General features: G+C 39.4%; 1 protein-coding gene across 2 annotated transcripts; it reads right to left on the bottom strand.

Annotated features, from left to right (window-relative positions):
• Positions 1-7,509: 7,509 nt before the first annotated feature.
• On the bottom strand, positions 7,510-22,574 carry PTP4A1 (protein tyrosine phosphatase 4A1). 2 transcript variants are annotated; one of them, XM_042821400.1, is made up of 6 exons: positions 22,435-22,574; positions 13,426-13,976; positions 11,831-11,923; positions 11,395-11,525; positions 10,129-10,203; positions 7,510-9,113 (listed from the first exon to the last, which is right to left on the bottom strand). In XM_042821400.1, exons 2-6 carry the CDS (start codon positions 13,528-13,530, stop codon positions 8,996-8,998), a joined length of 522 nt encoding a protein of 173 aa, XP_042677334.1. In that variant the 5' UTR covers positions 13,531-13,976; positions 22,435-22,574; the 3' UTR covers positions 7,510-8,995. The 2 variants fall into 2 exon arrangements, with proteins under 2 accessions (XP_042677334.1, XP_042677342.1); XM_042821408.1 differs by having other exon boundaries at positions 13,426-13,973.
• Between the last annotated feature and the right edge of the window lie 1,931 nt (positions 22,575-24,505).

Raw genomic sequence — 24,505 nt, 5'->3', positions numbered from 1 at the left:
AAAAAAAAAAAAAAAAAAAAAAAAAAAAAAACATCACCACAGAGAGCAACTGAATAGGCATTACAGATAACTTTGTATACAATGGTATATCAGCTACGCACAAGTACAGCTGCACCACTTGCTATCTTTCCCAGCAACACTTTTATAATGCCATCCCATTACATTAGATATTTGGTAATATTCCAGATCTTGCAAGTTATTTCCATTGGAAAGCAACCTATTTATTTTCTGAGAACTCTGTGCCACTGCCCTAAAACGCAAGATAAATCAGCAGGAGAAGGCAGTTTCTTTGCCAGTAGTTCCAAATCTCTACAGTTCATTCCAAAAGATTGCTGAATTGTTTTCCTTATACCCTTCTGCTTTCCATGATATTTTTTTCTAAATACTACTTATGAAAATATCTTATACATAGTCAAATTTCTTACTGAACATGGTTTGCTTTTGTGTATTAAATACTGTTTCTTCAGTTCTTCAGTCAAAATACAGAAAGAAGCTGGATTGCTGCACACCCAAATTATATCAAGGATGAAGTGATGGGATATGTTGCAAACTATCAAGTGTCTCCTGTGCCCCAGGATAGTATTTTTCATTGTTATACACTACAGCATTAGTCCTTTAACTATTCAGGGAAACTCTCACAAGAACAGCTCTTTTTTGGTTGTGGAGGTTTGTTGAATTTTCTAAAAGTATTTAATTTTAATCATACTAAAGCCCAAGTGTTGCAGTAATTTTGTAAACTACGTAATTTGTTCCTGCTAATGCAGGAGAAGAAACTGGCACCCACTGTGTCACAACCTCCTTTCAGGTAGTTATAGAGTGCAAACATCTAAATATATACCTGAACTCAAATGTTGCACTATACCCACTTCTTTCCATTAGATTTAAGACAAGATTGTTCTCTTTCCCCACTTTAAGACTCATCAAAAGCTGCTGATCATTAGAAAAAGCAGTAGTTTCATGTGAGCAACAGGAAATCATGCAGTTCTATGGAAATAAAAGTAGATTAAGCTGTTGGTTTAAAAAATAGAACAAAAGTGTGGTTCTGAAGACAAGGATGTTTGGCCATTGATTATATACCAGGATATTTTTTAGTAGAGATATGAAACATACAGATAATACAAGCTATTTATTTTATCAAATGGAATACACACATTAAAGACTAAAATAAGATATTTTATAATGGAAGATAAGATAGAGTTATGATTATATGCAGACATTTGTGTAAAACAGGAAAAAAACATCCTTGAATGAAGTTTTAGATTGGAGGAAAGCAAATTCCAATAGCTCACATAAAGCTGGCTTTTCTGAGTTACTTCCTACAGTAGCTTGGGCAGTCGCCTATGGAACTGCTGCTAGAGTTACTAATACTCTAAATACCCGATGTTTCACTCCAGTGCCTGATTAACTTTATTTTTAGGTACTGTGGAGACAATTGGTACTAAATAATGGTTAAAAAGAATACGCTTTGACTAAGTATTCATTTTATGATTTTTTTCCCACAGGTATTCATAAGGAGATATGTAAAAAAGCATAAATCTTAAAGTAACTTCAGGTGTATATATACATATATATATATATGTATACACCATATATATATACTTACTGAACTTTATTCAGACAAGTTGCACTGTGTACGTGATATATCTTCATTAGCAATTCATACAGGTTTTCTTTGAAGCTCTTTTCTGATTTGTGGTGTTTCCTCTCTGCTTTTCCACTAAGGCTTGGCATTGTATTTCCTTCACATGCATGTTCAGCAATCATCTCTACCCTCTATCCCTGTTCTATAGCAGATTGTTCCAAGTGTTTGCTGCCAACAAATGATACCACATCAAGTAGCTGGAACATGAGCATGGTGCTAGAAATAGAGGCTGTCAGCATGTCTTTTTGCTAAGGTTGTTGGGCTGTAGGGCTGTTCTGCTGAGTGCTAAAGCACAGAACCAAGAGGCTGTAAGGTAACCAGATTGCTAAAAAACAAAAGGCCAATTATTTCTTAAATACATGACTCTTAATTAAAAAAAAAAAAAAAAAAAAAAAAAAAAAAAAAAAAAAAAAAAAAAAGAAAAAAAAAAGAAAAATACAGTATAAATAAACTAGTTTAGGAATGAAGAACATATGATTTATCACTCTGAAAATCAAAATCAAGTGAAAGAACTTCAAAGATTCAAAATTGTAATTTGATTTTGCTAGATGTTCCCTAGATGTTCCCTCATCTGTTGTAGAAGAAATCTTACTGAACACACATATTTAGTCTGAATTAATCTTTTTTGGACAAATTAGACAACGACTATGCATGGCATCCAGGCCTTTTTCCGTCAATACAATTCTTGCTCTTATTCTAGATTTTATCCAAATGTCATTAGATAATAGCGTATTATATATCTGAGTGGGAGTCTATACAGCAACAAGTCACAAACATTTTATGATGCTCCTGGGAATACTGGCTGTACACCATTCAGCTTTGCAATAAACCCACTCCTAACCCTCGCTTCCCGCTGAGACGGGCCTCTGCTCCTCATGCTCCTCTGGGAGTCATCGGCTGTATAGGGTGAGCGGTACAACTGCATGGTTCAGTCCCAGCCCTAGCTCTTATAGAAGCAGAAAGATGTTCTCCTGGGTGCTGCCTGTAACTTTCCTATGGTATGCAAATAGAAATCTTGCCTCTGAACTTGAAACGTGATTAGTCAGCTCTTTCAGGATTTGTAGGTGGACATTCTCCAACCTCTCAAACTAGAAAATACAAAGTCCCTTGGAAATGTTTCTATGAGAAATGTTCATGTTCTACATACTTATTTTCATAAAATTTGCAGCCATTTCCTTCTACTCTGTATTACTCAATACTGAGGCAAAGTGTTAATTTAGGTTGAGACTGTTCATAATTCATCATTATTCTCTTCTGTTTTCTGAAATGTGGCAAATTTGGCAAATTCCATGTCTTGTGGCATCATGTTGAACAAAAAACAGGAAGTTGGTGTGACGGGCTCGCTGCCATTGCTTGGGAACTGGCAGGGCATCAGTGAGCATATAGTGAGCAACTGTGTTATACATCACTTCTTGTTAATTTCCTTTTTTTTTTTTTTTCATTTATGAAACTGCACTTATCTCAGCCCCTAAAGTTTTGTACTTTTCAAGAAACTCTCTACTAGGATCAAGGGAGTACTGAAAAGCCTGACATCCCATCCTAAAGAGCAGATGGGAGAGAAAGGCAGCCATCCTTGGGAGGAGGGCTGTGTGTTAACATAGAACATCACACACATCAAGCTCAAAGGGATAGTTACACTCACAATATAAGGAATCATTTCATGGCTTGCATTTCTGCTGTGCTTCCTTTGCCATTACCTATCTCTATTAGAGTGAATTGAGTTGTTGTAGAGTTGAATTGAGACATTAAAGGTAAGTTCAGGGTTTGTATTTCCTACATTGGAGTACAGATTTACTCAGAAACTGAAGAAGAGAGGCTAAGCAACAAATAGCCTCCTATTAGTACCAGCCAATGAAAAATTCATTGAGCTACAATGCCGAAGAGATATGGTTGCATTCAGATCAGTATCATAACTGTGGTCCTGTGCATTGGGAAGATTGGATCGTCCTCAGCCGTTCCTCCTACAAAGCCTGAATGCAATTCAACTTCAGAAAAAGGTATCTGTGAAGTTTGCTAAGTATTTCCACGTGCGAGTTTATGAAGGATAAGAATAAGAATGAAGTACAGCTCTATACAGCTATTACTCCTAAGGTGAAACTAAGATTCGAACCCACCACAAAAAGCATTTTCCCCATTATTCAGGCTTTGTTACATTGATGCAGGCTACATGCAGTGCTGACCACTGAAGTTCTTCACTGTATAAACATTTCTATGTTTGGCATTCCCACCTATGTGAACACTGTGGTATCTGGTTTTCTTTGGCCGCACTTTAAAAGAGTTCTCATTTGAATCAGAAATGGAAGCAGACAACTTGATCTTCTGGCACCATCCTTATCTCTTCTTGTCAGACCATCACTTAGCCACTATTCCCTCACAGAGATGTTTTCCCATGATAAGCAATTGTGTTGTTATTGAGATAATTAATTATCAACACACCTAGGACAGAATGCATTATAACAACATCAAAATTAACAGAATTCATACAAAGCAATCACCAAAAGGAAAATAATGTCGGGCTTGCTTTGTGCTGTAGCATAAATTCATATCAGTAAAAATGAAATCAGGTTATAATCATTAGTGTTTATTACAAATTGAAATAAATGACTTTTTACCTTACTTTGAAATGTATATTGCGTGTAGACAAGTGAGACTTTTTTTTTATCTACCTGCAGATATCAGTGCTGATCAGAACTGAATTTGCTGTCTCATGCTCCCTTTACAGAACATGCTCTCACCTTTATGTAATGCAGCCTGCTTTAGGCATCTCTGTTAGCACAATTAGTTGCCTGACATAAGTTCAGAAATCCTTTAATGGAATGTAAGCCATTACAATGGGTAAACATCCTCTTTGCTCAGGAGTCCCAGCAATTAAAAGAAACTTCAGTCTGCTATTAGGATTTGAGTTAAACTGGCAAATTCTAATTATAGTGTATTTATGTATGTACGTATATGTAATTATTAGTGATAACTTCAGTAGAGATTACACAAATATGTACAAAAAGAGAGCACTGTTCCAAATAGATTATTGTGGTTTCCAAATTGACTGTCTCCTCTACAGTTACTAATATAGCCAAATTGCAACAACTCTAAAAATGAATGAATGCTACCTCAATTATTTAAACTGTATCACATATGTTTAAAAGCCACCTTGCAAAAACAAAAACAAACAAACAAAAAGTCTTAAATGCTGCAGTCAAACATGCAGTTTAAATATGGATATGGGCAGCTATGAAACCTTAGCTTTCCCCTCAAATACAAATACTTAATTATACATCTTTTTCCCTCCACCACTGCATTTACAAGAATGAGCAATGCTCATATGAATTAGCAATGTTTTACTGTTTTTCATATGGTCAAAGATCTCAGCTCTAATTTAAAATTTGTGCATGTGTGGTTCTTCTATAGCACTTTGGATGGGTCTTACAACTGCACTCTTTATGCAAAGACTCCAATTAATGGAGAACTGAGGAACCTGATTGGTAAACAAGCATTACCTGGTTTTGAGTGTTACATTAGAAATGCTTCAGGACCCATCAGAAATATGTAACACTACATAGTATCAAATCATTTCTACACTTCATTTGAAATTGAGTACTCAAGCACTTCAGGTAGTCAGATTCAAGAGAAAAATTTTTTACTTCATATTCAATTTTGATGCCTGGTTACAGAGTATCTTGTTTAACTGCCTTTCCCCAACATTGGCAAAACATTACAATTACAATCTACCAATTTTCTGCCGCAACTGCAAAATCATACTCCTCTTTTCCAAATACTTAACAGAGATTTTTAAACTTGTGTTAAACATGCAAAGGAATATTACCATTTACAAACCATACTTACCCAACCCATTCAGCCCACAACATGAAAGCCTTGTAAAAGAAGAGTAATATGCTGTAAGAACTGCCAACATATAGACACGTAAAAGAATAGCTGAGCAATAATTTTAAATTATCTAAAATTAGATGCATTAGTAGAGCCTCTTTAATGTGAGGCCTTAGCATTAAGAGGAGATACAGTAATTCCATTTGAGTTTCTTCCCTTTTATTTATAGACTCATTATACAGAACCTAAACTAGCTTTATTTTCATCTGCTATACTCACAGTTCAGATAGAGCCAACATTTTTTTTTTCCGTTAAAAGGTCTTGTTAGACAAAAGAAATTTTATTCTTCATTCCCTACAGATTCATATTTAAATACACACTTCAGAAGTTGACTTAATCTTTGCATTAAACTGATGAAAAACATTATGCAAAGTTTTTCCTCTTTATCAGTGTCTGTTTATGCAAGTGCCTGAGGTCAAGTCCACTTTTAAGAAGTTCATAGGACCAAACTACTATTGCAAGTATGTTACAGCTCTTAACCTAAATTCATCCCTCCTATGTGTAAGATACAGGAATTACACAAAAGACTAAGTATATACACCTAAAGGTTTAAGTATAAAAAAACCAAATGTATTTCACCAGGATTTACAGAAATGTGAAGAATCTGAAATATATGAACGGATTATTTTTACCTTAATTTGGATACTTACCTACACTGAACAAGTGTCAGTTATCAGCCTGCTAACTGCTGAGTTACAGAATTTTTGTAGGATGTTTGCAATTCTTCCTTGACAAGAGAAATATCGATGACTTTTTCATTTCAAAGGTGGTCTCAATCCTTCAAATGACCATAAACTGTCATGTATACACAGGAGTAATAAGCCAACGGAGCTGGACAGAGTAGAACTGCATCCTGCCACTTTTTACTTGCACAAGGTGCTAGCAAGCCCCTACGCAGCTGGTCATACTAAAACCATTCAAGGACCAATTTAACAAAAGTACCATTTCGCATATAGAAGAGTTATATTTACCCCAATTACAGTAAACTGGGGAAGTCATCTCGGATGGTGGGTTGATGTTAAGATACTAAACAATCTCTTTGTTCATTCAGTGAGTTCAATGCTACTTTTTCCCCCAGTTCTGCTGTGTAAAGTTGTTTGTTTCTCAGGAAATGGAGTCTGACAAGCCACAACTACAAAGAACCAATTAAGCATTGCTATAGGATCAAAAGATGTACTCTAGTGTCCTGTCACCCTGCAGAACTTGATCCCCTCAAGCTTCTGACACTGAAACTAAGTGTTCAGACTATCTACCTTCTCCATACTTCCTCACTTCCCCCAACTTCTAAAATTACCTGAACACTTCAGATTTGACTGTCATTTTAGTTTGAATTGTAACTGCAATGTGAGGAATTTTAAGATTGATTACAGCAATTGAAAAGATGAAGGGAAGTAGGTAAGTGGAAGCACAAGGATTGAGATATAACACATCAAGACTGCTGATTTTTAAATAGTATCTTCAGAATACAAACTAGTATACAAACTTACACAAACTTAAACAAAGCTTGATTTCCTCTTACAAGAAGAGATTTTACTACTGTGTAGAATCATAACTAAGGTAAAGTATATTGAGTTTCAGGCCTTTTCAAGACACACTGACATTTTAAAGTGCTCTTTATAATGAGGCTATACCTTTACGGAAACAACTCTTCAGAATCCTTGTTAAAGTTTCTACCTTGATAATGAAGCATTATGAACTCTTCCCCTACCCCCCCTATCCCCCCCCCCCCCCTCCCCCCCGCACACACACACAGAGCAGGGAGGTTGGAACCTGATGATCCTTGGGATCTCTTCCAACCCAAACCAGTCTATGATTGTACGATAACATATAAATACATCTATAAAGCCGTGAGAGCACTTATATCAGCAGCATTTTATTACTCCTCTGTATTTATTGCAAGGAATTTCAATAATTAAGTTACTTTAGTACTGAGGAAAGAAGTCAAAAGCAAGCTCCATAAAGAAATAATACCATACCCTCTACTATTAATTTTGTCCACATTTATTTATGAGTAAAACAAACAGCAAACATTACAGCAAAGGGGACACTCCGGCCCAGATTTGAAGAGAAAAAAAAAAAGATGCCTGGATAGATTTAGAACTTAGGCACCATAAGACTGCCAATAAAGTACACAAGAAGTGAATCATGAGTGTTTCAGCAAACTTTGTAAGTGCTTTTCAGTATTTATTTAGATGTTTAAGCTCTCGCACTAGATTTTACAAGCTGGTGAACACTGGCAAAATTATTTCTCCCACAGAACTATAACCACACATTCCCAAGACAGTATAAATATATGGTTGAACTAACATTAATACACATCACCATTTTATCAATTACATAATAAAACAAATTATCAAGTATCCAAATATTAAGTTACGCAGCTTGAAAGGCATACAAAATATTACAGAGGTCTGCCCAAGTCATAGCAGAAACTCAAGGAGGAAAAACAAAACAAACAAACAAACAAAAAAAATCACACTTTCAACAAAGCAATAGTTGGTAAACAACTTTCAATAGGTACAGTAAAAGAAACTACAAGATTTTTCAGAAATTTTCTGATTAAGAATTTTTAGCTACGATAACAAAGCATTTCTAAGTTTTAAAAAAATATTTACTAAAGTAAAGGGCATATTCTATACTTCCTGCACAAGACAAAGGCAACATTTTACTAGAAATATTAAATAGCCCCTCCCAACCTTGTTAGGCCCTCTGTTAAGTTGCACATCAAGTGTCAACATTAATTTTACTGTAAGGCTTTTTGTCTGGAGACATTAAAGACTTGTGTGCTTCTGTACAATTTAAAAGATTTTCTACATGAGTAATCAGAGCGCAATGATTTGTAAAATGGAGAGGTCAGAAAACAGAAAAGTACAGACACTGGAGGAAAAAGTTGCTGTAAGTCATAGTTTTAAAAAAAAAAAAACACTGTGCAAATCCTGATAATTCTAGTGCGATTGTGGGAGACAAAACATACGGTGAGCAGGCAAGACTATCTTAGAGGCCATATTCTTCAATATTGAAATGACTAGAAAAAAATAGTAAGGTCCAGATAAGCTGGTAGTTCTTACGTTATCAGAACTACATCCATCTATAAGGAAAAACATGTAGCTGATATGCTAAGTATTTTGGCACCTAATTTCTCTACAGACTGATTTTAGTACCCCAATTTTTAGTAGTTGAAACTAGGTGGGTAAGACTCAACGGCATGATTAAAGGATATTTCAACTGGTAATTAATAAACAAGGAGACAGCTCAGAAATAGGGTACAACAAAAACATTTATCAGGTCTCCAAACAGATGGATATTCATCTAAACACAGTTGCATTACTATTAACTTTTTAGCCTATTAAATACTCCTATGGAAGCTTCCTTTACTACTTAAAAATATCAGATCCATGCCTTTGGCATGCAGTCTGCTCAATTCTTGTTTCCATCCTTTAATCCCAAAGTAGTAACATAGGCTGCTGGGCTTTACTGAATGCAACAGTTATTTCGGTGACCATTGGAGTCTTTAAAACGCAGGCGCATCTTGGGGCGGTATTTTTCCAAGTACAGAAGTTGCTTGCTATTAAAAGCTCCACGACGTTTCCTAAATGGAAGAAGAAATATCTTAAAATATTAATCTACTGCCCAGTGAAATAACATCATCCATTGGAGAAAAAATATTTTCAGTCACTTGAAAAAACACACGCGATTAAACCAGGACTGTAACCAAAATAAGGCTAATTAAAAGCTAAGTGCCAGAAAAGAGGGTGGTAGCTTCCTTTGAAAAATACCTCGTTGGACCACATGATCAAAGGAGCACATAGTATTTTAGATGGTGTTTTAGCCCCTAATATACACAAGCCAAAGATCTTGCATAAGATCTTTAGCAAAAACTTCAAAAGGAAGCTACAGAGAGATTTGAGACAGTCTCCTCAAACAAGTTAATCTGTCTAATCTCTTAAAACAATTAAGAATACTACAATACTAAGTTATATTTATAACACATCTATACAGAAGTGGATCTTTGTTGGATCTATTCAAACCAAGAGTCCATGAAAGACCTATATTTTATATGAAGCTTCATATTTCTCATTTTGTACACACCACCCTGTTAAGGTGCACAAGATGAACTCAATCTGAGGCCTTACAGGTTTGGCAATTACGCAAATAGTATTTTACTATTTTTTGTTTGCAATGCAGTGTTCTTAAGATATAGTCGATGCCTACAAACTTAGGGCATTGGCACTACTTGTTTTCTCATCCAACTTGCATAGATTTACAAAAAGTATAAGAAAATATTTTTCTGATTTTTCTACCAGAAAGACAATTGAAGAATCGTTTAGGACACTTCAATATATTAAAAGAAGGGATGATTCAGAAATGTAAATGAGTGCTAGCTACTAGAAAGAACCTAGTTTCTAAGGTGTTTTGTCTCTCATGAAGAAATACCCATTTCACTAGACAAGTCTGACAACACTGACTGTGTTCAGAAAGTTTGTTAAAAGGTTCAGATTTCGTCTTACAAACAACAAACAAGAAGAGCATTCAGAATTCCCTGTAAAGATCAAAGATATGTTGGCAAGTTAAATCTTGGAAACAGATATTAACTTCATACTTACTGTCTTATGAACTGCACTGCATCTTCATATTTCATTCCACATTCTATCAGTGCAAGAGCAACTAAGACTGGAGCTCTAATAAAAAAAAAATAGTAATGTTTTCAGTTTAGGATTTGCCAATTCACACACAGGGGAAAAAAAGTGTAATTCTCCCACTTCTTTCTCCTTCTGCTTTTTGCTTCCCCAGGGATGAAATATCAAATAAGGACAGAAGACTTTCCTAAATTAATTGGGCAATTATATCAGAAACTTACAAGCCATTCACCTCTGTTAAAAATCAGGGATCAGCTCTAGCTAACCTTGATTTTATTCACCTGACCTGAAGTATACGGAAGGACAGCAGGAATAATAGGCAAGTACTTTCAGTGGCAATTAATTCCAGGCAAGAGTTGCACATGAATTTCTATTCCCACAAACAATCCCTCCTTAAAAGCAATGAGAAACCCAAAATAAAAGTAAGAGGTCAAACCAGATCCAATGAAAACTACAGATGCAATCTCCATGCCATCCTACCGTGAGGGGGAGATCTCCTTGCTTGCCACAGCATCTCTCATCTGAGAGAGCTGCTGTTACTCAAATAACAACAATTTACACTGCTTTTTATTTTTAAAAAAGAAACAACCACACAGAGGACAAGAAACATACTACACTGAAACAAAAGACATGTTTACCTAGTAACAAGCTTGCTGAGTATTTTTTTTAACATACTTAAGTATTTAAGAAGCCTTACATGATAAAAATCAGGTACTTTTCCTCAACTATTTAACCACCAAATCTGGGGGAGAGGGAAGCAGACCCATCATTCTACTTGATGGGTGAAAGCTGTTCCTTTATATACTAAAACACTTTTCTTGGGTGGGGTTAATGGCTGCTGTATCCTTATTAAGAGACTGGCAATACCTTTGAAATAGGGATAGAAGAAGAAAGTTACAGATGAGAGTCAATAAAGCCATAAGAAAAGAAAGACTTCAACAAGACAAAAAATACCAATGTGACACTTATCAATTTGGTACAGGAATGTATTTGTTTACTTCATTCAGTAGTTTGATAGCTGTGGGAACAGGATAACCTTTTGTCTAAAATGCTCAAAAGTCTTATGTTTTACATGCAACAATTTGCAGTCATCTTATCTACTTCTAAGTGTGAGCTCCTCCCAATACTAGATCTGTGACTAGTTTGAAATTTGCCCCAACTACACTTTTTCACTAAATCTTAAGAAGCCTGACCACGAATGGCAATTCAACAGATCTTTAAAATTTCACCCACCGTCCAAGACCAGCAACACAGTGTACAGCAATACAACAACCAGGTTCTTCACGAAATTTAACTTTAAGGAGGTTTAGCCAATCATCAACAATCTGGTTGGATGGTGGTGCACCGTCATCAAAGGGCCAATCCTATAAGAACACATAAACACATATAAAGAGATAGAACTTTTACTATGTGAATTAGAATTTATAATTCTCTAAAAAAATTAACGCTGTGAGGAATATATTCCTCTCAACCTATTTTCATTGAATGACAGAGTTTACTCCAGGATTTTTTACCCCTAAGAGATCTGAATAGCTTTTGCTTACATGAGCCGCTAGAATACGCTTTCAGAATTGAATCAAGGTGGTGACTATATAACATATAAAAAGTTTTCTTTAAAAAAGAACAACTAAAAAACCAACCCCCAAACCACTGTTTCTGCATTACTTACCAAAACCTGAATGCCTTCTTTTTCCACCGGAGCAGTATCATAAGTAGCTTCACACACTCTTACCACTGTGGTAACGCCATATTTCTTAAGTTCCTAGGAAGTGAAAAGAACTGCTTTAATGGTAAACTGACTTCATTTATTTACTTTCTCAATAGGTTAGTAAGCTAACTTATTCCAAAAGTTTCAGTAAGTAAATTAATAGAAATGCTTGCCAGGTGTACGGAACACAAAGCTGAAATAACTAAAATACCTTGCAAATAGCAGATACCTTAATGCTCTTCTGCAAAAGTATCTAAAGGTTAAGATGGTCAGGTTTTTTCTCGTTAGCTCCAGATAAAGACTAGTAAAATAATTCATCTCTGAAAGATTACTTCTTAAAAAATAACAGCCAGATTCCAAGGTTGCAAAGCTAGATGCTTCACTCAAAACATCCTGAATGAAGTTTACATCTTCCTCTTCTAATGCTCTACTTAAAACTAGAAGCTTTTAAAACATCTTACTAATAAGAATGGTGAGCACAGAACAGTAAATCATTCCAGTTCATGGATTTTTATACCTAGAAGATAAAAGAAAAACTCTTTCCACTCTGCTATTAAGTCTCATAAATGGGAAAACAGATTACTAATTTTTCATTCTCCCCATATTCTCCTGTCATTTAGACTACAACTGCCAAGGACATGCTTGTAGCTTAACCACACTATCTAGCTTTGAAGGTATAAATGCAAACAAAGATGAATTCACTGTGCTTCTCATACATTGTTAGCCCATACTGAATGGGCATATAAAATACAATGGAAGTAACTTAAATGTTACTAAGGAGGGACTGCATTACAGATTCAAACCTCACACAGAGGTAACCCTGGAGGAAGATGTTATTATCATATGCATACACTCAACTGTACATTTTATGTTTCCAACATGCAAGTTGCAAGGTTTAGATAGAAAATTCAGATACTAGCAGTGCATGCCAATACACATAGATTTAAATGGGAAAGTGTTGCAGCATAAAATGAAACAATTTCAGCAACTCAGGTCACACTGCACTGTAAGTATACCACCACAAATTTCATCCAAGTAAAAATGACTCACATGGAATTCTTTTAAGTTACAGTAAAACCAGCGTTTGCTAATATTGAAGGAAAACAGGCAGTGAAAGCATACTGCAATTCTATCATTTGTTCCTAACTTTTTGGTGTACAGTGTACACTGAATCATTATTTTCAATCACTACTTCAATAGGAGCAAGGGAATTTTATACAATTTTAGATGAATCTATATAAGATCTCCTGTTGCTACTAGATCTCAGTTTTTCTATGCCTGACCTTTCCTGTTTCACACCGAAGTAGCATACTGAACATACTATATAGCAGATAACACAATTATTTCTGTGCTTCACATCCAGAAGCATGCTTCAGTGAAGGCCAAAGTCTGAGTATATCTGTCAGTGGATTTGTGAAGCATTGCATCACTATTTAAAATGAGTTCATTGTCTCACTCGGTATCCCTTCGTACAGCTTCCACTTGTTAAAAAAAAAAAAAAAAAAATAGATACTAGGCATAAGAATACACCAACAAGAATTCTAGTTTGACCTTACCTCTATAAATTTGTTTAAGGTTGCATTGGTTGGATTGTGTGTGATTAGAAATCTCATGTTCTTGTAGGTGATTTCCACAGGAGCTGGGCGGTTCATTCGGGCCATATTAATTTAGTTAAACATGCAACAAGATTGTGAAAGGATTCAAAAAAAATCTAATATAGAAGTGATGTAGAGAAACCGAAGTCTACTTCACTATACTCCACGTGAAATTCTCAGTGCTTGGAAGTATGAAGTCGGGAGCAATGGGAAATGAAATGAACCTCCTAACAAGAAGCAGCAATTCTTCAATCCAGTAATACTGAGGCAAAAGAAAGGCAGTGCACTGAGGTTTACCCCATCCAGGTCTGAATTCTTTTGTTAAATGCTCTGCCAATTTCAATTCAATACTTCTTTATCCTGGTCAACCACTCTTAGGGGGGCTTCTTGGTGGAGTAGTAATGAATTTCTACAGTTCACTTGTCTGCATACAGGTCGTGCTGTGCCTGGCAGTAGTCTCCACTGCCCTTCAGAAACTCCATAAATGTGTGACCAAGAACACCACAGAACTGCTGTAAAGAGACAAGAAAAAAATACAATGAGCATATGTGAAATAAGGTCACTTTGAAGACAGCATTATAAAATGAACAAAATGAAAGCAGAGACAGTATTTTCAGCAGGTTTATTTTTTAAAATCAAAGAATCAGGCTTGCATGAAAACCCTGTTACCTAACAAGAAAAAACATATATACATTATTAAATAAAAAGATGCCAGACAAGGAAGCCTTAATGTTAATGAATTTAATATTTCCAATATTTCAATATTCAAAAGAGCTAGCACAAATACAATGCATCAAGTTTTACAAATTGCAGCATGTTTCTCATTGTGAATTAAGACACATCACAACACCTACAGCTACACCAAGCTGAAGTGGTTACATAAAGGCAAGGATGAGATTCCTTGAATATTCAAGCTGACCATCACAGAACTTAAACGTTCATATAAAACTACCAGCCTACTGATACAGAAAAAAAATGGTTGTAAAGCCTAGCGTAATGGACTTAGTTTACATTCAAAAATCATCAATTTAAGAACAGGGTAACCAGGAAAAAAACATTGAGTGTGAGAAGTCTTGAAATAAAATGCAAAAAATCTGTGTGGGGTAGCAAAGCTTTTAAACATGTTTTGACTGTCAAGACACACAGATTTCTAGAAAAACATTTCACATACTTAAGGCTGACGACAGAGAAGTTTTCATCTAGTGTTAGCTGCCTTTCCACATCATTGCTTTATTAATACATCAAGATATCAGTTACACTGTAGTTAAAAAAAAAATTTAAAGGCAAGTTTATTGAATAGGTTATTCTTTCACAGTAATTCCCAGCTGTGGTTGAATTTGCATATAACAGTACTGCAAGATGCAAAACCAGGAAGTTCATCATCATAGCTTTTGAACTGCCATGAGTTATGTATTCATTTGCAGATGGTGCTGTGTATATGATCAAAAAATACATGTTTTTTTTTTTAAACGCACTCTGGAACCTTACGCGCAGGAGCTAGATCTGTGTCCAGCTAACAGTATTAGTACCGCTGTTCATACTCCCAGAAAGTCCTTCCTTTCCAAGAATTAGAATAGCACACAAGTTTTGTTTCCCAGAAAATACATAAAAGCTGGACCAGACGTCCACAAAATATACGTAGGTACTAGAAAAAAGCATCACTAATCCCACAGCTCCTTAGCAGAAAAACTGACTTATGTTGGTCAGCCAATTCTAAACACCAGAAGAATTCATGCATTAAGTCCAATCAAAACATCATCAAAATACCTTAGGAATGGGTTGAGCATGCAATATTAGATAACTGCTGTCAGACTTACTGTATCTAATGAGGTGGTTTTTTTTTTTCCCCAAGCTGGTAGACAGCAGTATCAGTTTTGCCTTCATAAATCTAGTTTCTAACAATCAAATGGTAACTACACTGTAGCAATATGTTCAAATACCCTGAGCTGAAGAGCTGCCCAAACATAAGAAGGTAGCCCAACAGCAGCTAATGTCTTAAAACACTATCAAAAATGGCAAGTAGAAAAGCTACATGCAATAAAGTCACAGCTGCTAACTGCCATCCAGGATTTGGAGTCAGATCAAGGCCCCACTGCACACACTAAGCCACAAAGACAACAGTGGCCCCTTATTAATAACCATATTTAGCATTGAGCAGAAGCCACAACAGATCACAAAATGGCCAGGGTTGGAAGGGACCTCAAGGATCATGAAGCTCCAACCCCCCTGCCACATGCAGGGCCACCAACCTCCACATTTAGTACTAGGCCAGGCTGCCCAGGGCCCCATCCATCCTGGCCTTCAATACCTCCAGGGACGGGGCATCCACAACCTCTCTGGCAGCCTGTTCCAGCACCTCACCACTCGCTCTGTAAAGAATTTCCCCCTGACATCCAACCTAAATCTTTCCTCCCTCAACTGAAAACCATTTTCTCTTGTCCTGCTATTATGTGCCTTTTCAAAGAGTTGAGATCAAATGACCTAATTGTAGCTTTTTCCATGGAGCACCCTAGCAGAACAGGAATTCTTAGTCACCTCTTTTAAAAAATGGTAACAATGTTGCAGGCTTTGCTCCTTTCCTTCCTTTGCAGAAGAGGGAGTTCTAGAAACATTAACAGGGGAGATACAAACCATTACCAGATCAGATTGCAGCAGAAATGCACCACACAAGGCTTCCTATAAACATCTCCAGTCATCTTTTTCACGTTCTTTGACAACTTCTTGGTAGTAAGTTTTAAGGGATGCATCTCACAGCATGGTTTCAAAAACAAAATTGCTAACCAATATGACAAAATTTAGCAGAAAGGAAACAGAAGTACTAGAGCAGTTGCACACACACATTTCACTGCAGCTCTAGAGGTACTATCACCATCATTTTTGAGGACTAAAGGGTTAAGCTTGCCATTTACTTTTCAGAATTATCTGTGATGCAACTTGAGAGACAGCAAATCTCAAACAGAAATAAGTACGAAAAAAAGGAGCAAGAATGATTCCTCTGTCAGCAGAGAACAGTAACCAGAAGAATGTGAAGGATTTCAAGAATCATCGTTGACATACCAACCATACCATACCAGGAGAAGTTCAGATGATGCACAAAGGAGACCTAGGTTCAGATTTCGGCAACAACTAAAATAGCAACCAAGTGAAAGAACTGAAGAGGGTTTATTTAAAATCACTTTTAATTAGTTTAAGAAGCTGAACAGCAGAGAAGCACAGGACAGCTTTAAGCAGATACAGCTGCACAAGGTCTTACGCTGCTTTTCTCATGCGCTGACAGATCTTATGATTATCTCTTTTTTAAGACTTCTAAGGCAAGCCTGGCCATTTTCTCCAATAGAGGATAAGGGAGAGAAGGCTGACAAACAAGAAGAACACAAAAGTGAGCCTGAGGAAGTGATGAAATAGAACCCGGTCACTAGGGTACAGAAAAGGTTTTTCAAAACAAGATGAAGAATTTTTAATTAAACACTGAATAATGGGAAAGCCATCACAACCCCATACTGGCGTAGGTAAGAAGCAATTGGTTTTACCCAATCTGGTACGTTGGCTGCCCTTAATCTACGACTACGAATACTCACTATAACACCAGGCAAATACATCACAGGGGTTAAGCAAAAGGCAAGCAGCACAGCAGTCATAACACCTACATTTTAAAGCAGATTGTTAATCACATCCAGCAGATGCAGCCACAATACAAAGTTGAAGTACATTACACAACGTTAAGTTTGAGTTCTACATGCAATTAACCCCTACAAATTAATTAATTTCTTTAATACTGGCTTAGCAAGCTTCAATCAGACACATCAGCACCTTACCAACTCAAAGAACTGAGGACCTAACTACGCATGCATTTCATTCTCACTGTTTGCCTTGGCAACAGCTGCTGCTGCATGACAAAGAGACAAAGCTCACATTTTCCTTTGATGAATATTCTCTCTCTCTCTCCTCATTGGTAGCTACAAAGTTCCATACCTAGATCAATACCTTGATGTAGTAAAAGGCTGTACTACACTAAAAGAGATTTTACCAGCCTAGTTTAGGTCTGTTCCAGCAGTCAAAAGAAAATTAAAGACAAGTATATGGGCACGCTACTTGCATTAGATCGTTAAGCTGGAGTACAAGGCTAAAGCCACCTTCAGCAACTAGATCTCAAGACAAAAATTGAGCTATAAAAAAATACTGCTGTAGCAATTAAGAGCACCTTGTATTTAGGTAGAATTCAAATGACTTAAGCAACTCGCAAGAGGCTTGGAAGTACAATTTTCAGACTATTATTTGGTAGGTAAGCTTTAAAAAAAAAAAAACCAACAAGTTAGCATATGAAAGCATAAAGCTGTGCAGATGACAATGCCCATGCTATTGCACACACAAGTTTAACACAGAATGATACTAAATAGCAGTTTGTGCAATTAATCTGAGTACTCCATTGCTGTTTCCCATCTCAAACTGAGTATTATCTGAGGAAAACGAACACTGAAAGATATTGGAGATATGAATGCTGCTCCAAAGGCAACACTTCTTATTTATTATCTTGGCCCATGACATCAGATGCAGACGTTGGTGATACTGTGGGAGGGGTTGAACCTTCCCACCAATATTCTATTAGTTTGTTGCTGTGTGACAGACAGCAGCAAAAGGGCAGTTTGACAGAATGTCAGACAGAAGTGCGCATGAAGCAAAAGCACACAACTGAATTACTCCATGGGGAAAAAGTGGCACCCACTGATATACATCAACACTTGTTGAATGCTGATAGAGACCAAAGAGCGGATGTGAGCTCACTGAGGTGGTGGGCAGTGTGTTTCAGTAGTGGGAACAGAAATATTAAAGGCAAGCCATGTTCCAGGTGACCGTGTACTGCTGCCGCATCACCAAATCAAGAGCATCTCAATCAGCTCATTTGCACTAATCAGTGGATTACAACCAGAGAACTGTGAACCAAGCTAAATATGGGTTCCAATGCACTGAAAATAATGGTGGACACACTGGAAGAGTACAAAGTTTACACCAGGTAGGTCCCATGAACAAGAACACTGCATGCAAGTTTGTCAGGACCTACTGAACAAATATAAGCCACACAGTGAGTCTCCTGGATCATTACTAATGGCAAGACCAACACCACCACAAGTCGGAGTCAAAACATCAGTGTATACAATGGCAACATGAGAATTTCCCATCAAAGTTCAGAACAGCACTCGGTGGGTGATGCGCACTGTCTTCTGAGATAGGAAAGGGATGATTCTCCTGGATTTCCTGGAACCTGAACAAACCATGAACTATGACCACTACATCATTTCAGACTTCCAGAGTTAGGCCAGAGAACAAGACAACCTTTCTTCTGCAATATGATAATGTCAACTCCATATTACCAGTCTCAGCTGGACCATCCTACAATACAATCCAGATTGAATGCCTTCCAACTACCAGCTGTTAGGGCTAACGAATGACAGACTATGAGGGCAACATGCTCCTCGCAAAGGCACCACCATAGCAGCTGTGAAACAATGGATCACCTCTGCTGGCGCAGATTTTTACAAGCACTGTATGCAGGCTCTTGTTCATCGCTGGTAAAAATGCACAGCTAATGGTGATGACTGCTGAAAAAATTGTGTTTTGTAGCCAAGAATGTGTTCTATCGAAGCGTTATTGTGCTCCTGGTAAGTGTTGCGGTATCCACAGAAATAAATAGGAGGCATTACATTCAGAGCAACCTAAGTGCAAAGCAGCTGTTTCTATTAGTAACAAAAAGCCAAGCTATCTTTAGACTCTCAGGTACAGCAAAAACTTGAAAACATAAGGAAGGTTAATACATCAAAACTCCCTACTAAGAGAAGTTATCCTATCCAATAAGGGACAGTCATGTTAACTAGGATTGCTCCATCTATCACGCATGCTGGAAGAAATTAAAAAGAATAAATTAAATTCAAGCAAAAGGAAGACATCTTGTAAAGAAAAGCTTTATTTCACACTCCTCTTTGGGACGGAAAGCTGAATATACATCTCCATTGACAAATAGATTCACGTGTCCGTTCTTCATTTGAAACAGTCACTTGTGTCTGAAAAAGACTGCTTATGAAAAATCTATCAGATTGGTACCAACATGTACACAGAGAAGAGATGCAAGTCTATCCCATGCTGCTGATATTCTTGTTCACAGGCTGGTAGCATCTTTAGAAGCATGAAAACAAAAGCACCTGTGTACACAGCTGCACGGTACTTCAGTTTCAAAACACATGTAAGACAGTTCACAGTTGCTCAATCCACCTGCTTCTTGAACAAACATTTATCTCCAGAATCGACTATGTGGGATCATATTCCTTAAGTTAGATACTTAGCTACTGAACCTACAGAGGCATAGCTAGAAAAGGGAACTAGAAGACACATTTCACTACAATTTGAAAATGTCTACCTTTAATAAAACAGGAGTGCAAATACCCCGATCCTCACATACTACTCAAAGCCTAGGTGATAACCAAGATAGATACAAAGGAATGGGAAGGTGAGGGGTACAGATAGCAAAGCCACTCTATAACGTTAAAGCACACCTTCATTAGAGATTGTTGACGAGATTCACCTCCTATCTACAGGATACACGATATCTCTGTTATGATAACCACAGCAACAGAACTATCCTCTTCAGACCAGAGAAAGCAACACTTAACGTAAGAAAGTGCACACTCATACCACAAACAGAAGATGCCAGAAGTTTATCACAAATGTGCTACAACATGCTCTGCAAAAGAAGGATGCTTCCTGTGGTTAAAGTATGCAGTTAAGGGGAAGAAAAGATTATCTCAAAACTTCCTGTGTAACAAGTCAACACAACTTCCATAGATGAAACAGAGGACACGATTGTTTTCAGAGTTCTCCTAACTTGCACCACAAATGAACATGTGAAAAAGCCTTAACAGACACTGGGGCAAATAAGACATTCCAAAAAACATTCCACTCCTTTGTCTAATGCATCTTTTGAGCATCTGAAGCCAAGAACAGTTTCAAAGTGACATAACACTTCCATCATTTATACAGGAAACTATATAATTCTCATCACTCTACTCAAAACCTACTCCATTATGTTTTAAACATATGCGTGTAAAGAGTTATTGCATTTCACTATTTAATATCAGTGCCAAAGAGTAAGTATTTAATCTGCGAAAAGCTGTATAGAGTTACGGACCTCCTTTTACCTCTTCGCCGATCTTACAGACCGACTTTCATTATTTCTTAAGAACTGTGACAACATACTCATTCAAGGATTCACCATTACCCTTATTTGGGAATTCCAGTTACCTTTAAGAAAAATTGCTCTTACAGACTGCCTACACACTGAGGCAGACTCAGCATTACTACGTAGCATATCTTCGTCATAGCAAAAGCATTTTCACAAAACTGGAGTTACTGGATCAGGATAAGTTCTATTTATTTGCTGCCTGACATTCAGCCTCGCTAAGACAGCAATATTGCTTGGCCCCTGCTGTAGCTGTCAGTCAGTTCTCTTCCTCATTCTCACATTTCCTCCCATCTCTGCCATTTCTGTGCTCTTCCACATTTCTCCTCTAAAACAGTTCTGATCTTGCAAGAAATTTTCAAAGCCCTTTGCTGCTCCATCAGTGGAATAATAAGAGCTGACATTTATGTGTCATCTTCAGGCTTTCTGATCTGACAGTTTAATGAAGTTACAAGGAGACAGGGTTCATACTTCTGAGTCACCGCTTCAGCAGCTCTGCAGTCACAGATAAGACACGTTGGAAGCTGTCTCCAGCAACAGTAAGGAACACCAGGAACTGTAGCACAAGGGCTGTGTGTTCATCAGTTTAAGTATTTGCTGTGCCTACAGCTGACAGACCCGCACAAAATGGTCCCTGACCATGCCGTGTAACTGATAACAAGTATGTTCTGATCACATTCTGCCTTTTGGAGGGCATCCTGCTGTGAGCAAGCCTCACCACGGTTGCTCTTTAAGGCATGCTGTGTGTGCCCTGCAGTCACAGAGGTGAGGCACAATAGAGTACTACAGCCGGGGAAGAAAAAATGTCTCAAAAAAACAAGTTCCATAAGAATACTTTATTACATCCGTGAGCTTCTAACTATAAATTGGCAATCGTACAGAAAAATCCACTTCGACTCGCAAATAAATACCTCCTCCCGTGCCGACCTCTAAGACCCGGACAGCAGCGAGTCCAGCCGCACATCTTCGGCCTTGCCCGGGAGGCTCACAGCAGAAGGGCCTCGCGTACCGGGCGCAGCGCGGACAAAGAGCCCGCTGATGGCCGCCGTGCACGTGCCCGCCGGGCCGGGGGCAACGCAGGACGGGACGAGCCGCCATGGCTACCGCCCGCCTCCCCGCACGCTCCCTCCCCTTCTTCCCTCCCTCCCTACTTCCCTCCCTCCCAGGCTTGGCTCCCGGCCGTCCCGCCGCGCCACCTGACCGCCAGGCACCCGCGGGCAAGCCGAGGCTTGTCCCATCCTTACGAATCCCGAGGGCCGCGCTCGCCGCAGAACTCCCGGCTCGCCTCGCCGCACCGCGGGCGGCCGGACCGGCGCCTCCGCCGCGGCGGTCACGAGTTCGAATCATGCTCCCGCCAGGCTCCCGACGTGGAGCCATCTTGTACCCCGCGGCCGCCGCCCGGCCCGGCCTTCCCATCGACAAGGGGACCAACGCCGCCAGGCGCTGCCTTTCGCCACGGGCTCGGGACCGCCGCCGGGGCGGGCCGGGCCGCAACCGCCGGGAACGCTTACGAAGCGGCTTCGTGGGCCGGCGCGGGCCGCTCAGCGGCGGTTGACGGACACGGCAGCGGGGCGGAAGGGAGAGCGAGGCGCAAAGCGGGAGGGCCGGGCTGCTCCCCGCCGCTCGCCCAGGTAGCAGAACAAAGAGCCAACATGGAGGAGACGGAGGAGAAAGGGAGAAGCGCGCAGCCGGCGCACAAGGGCAGTGGGGCGAGGGGCCGGGGCGCGGGCGGCGGCACTCACAGGAATATGGTTACTCATTGAAGACTGTAGCCTGATCATACAGCCGGGGTGCGGGCGCCACCGCCGGGGGCAGGAGGAGCGGAACCAGGAGGAGGTGGAGGCGCTGGAGGCCGCGGAGCTGCCGGAGGGGGTTCGGCGGCGGAGCGGGGCTGGAGCATACAGCTGCGACGGCGGCAGCGGGCGGCTCTGCGGCTGGTGCGGAGCGGACGCGGCGACACAAGGGGAGGAGCCTGGGCGCCGCCTCCTGCACTAGCGCCGCGGGGCCCGCCTCTCGCTGGCGCGCGGCCTTGACGAGCGGCGCGCTCGGCCAATAAGAGGCGCCTCCCGCGGGGCGGGGCGGGAGCTAGATAGCCTGGGGGCGTGGCACCGCAGGGCCGTGCGAGGGCGGGCGGGCGCCGAGAGGCGGAGGTGGCCGGCGCGAACCGGTTGCTGAAATGAAGCGGGCGGCGGCGGCGCCGAGGCGGATGCGGGTAGTGCGGGGCCTTCGCCATTCGCCCGCAGGGGCCGGGCGTTACTGGCTGCTTCGTTAAGAATTGCGAAGGGAGATCTCATAGCTGTGCCTCAAACAGAGGCAGTTTTTGTGACGACTGTTATGTGAGAGAGATGTTACTCAGAACCGTGTTACCTTTTGCTCCACCCATGTTGAGACAACACGGACACGAGCTAATTTCTGCCTGGGAGCCGTGGAAATAAAACCAGCCTTTCTGCGCTATAAATACCTCCAGCCTGTGTTTATTTGCACTTGCGTTTAATGTTTACTGACTGACTCGAGGTGTGTCTGGTGAACTCGTAGCTGCTTACGCTTCTCGGCATAAAAGTTGAGAATGTTCTCAAAACACTATGAAAATGACGATCTCAAGGTTAATGGCTGCTTGGGATGCTGTTTGTGGAAGGTTATACAAAGTTAGGAAGGTTTTCAGAGAAGAGAAAACGCAGACAAAGCTTCCCTCTTGATGAAGGAATTTGCGTTGGGCAGAGCTGTGAGACAGGTTGAACAGCTCTGCCTCCTTTCATTCGTGCTGCTTTTTCCTCCGACAGTGTAAGCTTTTGTTTACTGTTTCATTGTACGTTTAACTGATCGCATTTTAGGATCAGATTTCTTTTTTTTTCCTTTTTTTTTTTCTTTGCTGCAACAGCCTTTTGGTACTCCACCGCAGTAATTTACACTGGGAATAAGAGTCACTGAAGATCACTGGCCTTGCCTTTGAAATTATATTCCCTAAGATTTAGCTCAGGAAGCTTTCGGTCTGAAACCTTTTATTATTATGATGATGATCTTTTCTTCTGGAAACAGCATTTGTGTCATTTAAATATTTGTATCACTTTTCATTATGTTAGTCCCTATCTGGATCCCTCACTTGTAGTCATATTTGTCATATTGATCACCCTTTAAGACACAGTCCCTGTGTGTTCTGATCTAAGATGACAAGAGGTACTTGGAGTAATATAACAGAGTCAATAAAGTGGCCTAGTGTTTCATACAAGGATATTTACTGGAGAGACAGACGAGAATAGTTACAGATCCAAACCACTGTACTGATGAAATAAAGTGGTTTGAAGAGATAGGAAGAAGTAAAAAAAGTTACAAGACTCCTGAAGAATTTTAAATAGAAATACTTGTAACGATAAACCTGTGGGAGAATTCAGAAAAGAGGCAATTATCATTAGTGAAATGGATACATCTTTTACGATAAGAGGCTACAATAAGAAAAAAATTGAACACTTTTGTCAACCTTCTTGTTGTTCAGCAGTGCCAAGTGCAAGGTGCTGCAAGTGGGTCAGGGCAGTCCTGTGTCAGTGCACACTGGGGATGAATGGATGGAGAGCAGCCAGACAGGGAAGGACTTGGGGGATATTGGTGGATGAAAAATCAGTCATGAGACAGCAGTGTGTGCTGTGTGTGTTTGCAGCCCAGGAAGCAAATCATATCTTGGGCTGCATCAAAAGACCTGAGTGGCCTGCAAGGTGAAGGAGGTGATCTTGCCTCTCTACCCTTTTGAGAACCCAGCAGGAGTACTACATTCATCTTTGGAGTCCCCAGCACAAGAAAGACATGGAGCTGTTGGAGCAG

This window comes from Centrocercus urophasianus, unplaced genomic scaffold (genome assembly GCF_019232065.1).
Source record: "Centrocercus urophasianus isolate 14NV4802_14NV808 unplaced genomic scaffold, USGS_Curo_1.0 seq_10, whole genome shotgun sequence".
Taxonomy (NCBI): domain Eukaryota; kingdom Metazoa; phylum Chordata; class Aves; order Galliformes; family Phasianidae; genus Centrocercus; species Centrocercus urophasianus.
The sequence above is the reverse complement of the archived record's forward strand: the minus strand, read 5'-3'. Positions and strand labels throughout refer to the sequence as shown.

Bases quoted from the DNA above. Each gene is read 5' to 3' on its own strand.
- PTP4A1 (XM_042821400.1), bottom strand. From the start codon at position 13,530: ATGGCCCGAATGAACCGCCCAGCTCCTGTGGAAATCACCTACAAGAAC. The intron at 11,924-13,425 runs GTAAGGTCAAAC...TTCACTTCCTAG, and splicing joins CCTTAAACAAATTTATAGAG to GAACTTAAGAAATATGGCGT. The intron at 10,204-11,394 runs GTGGGTGAAATT...TTTTTTTATTAG, and splicing joins TGTGTTGCTGGTCTTGGACG to AGCTCCAGTCTTAGTTGCTC.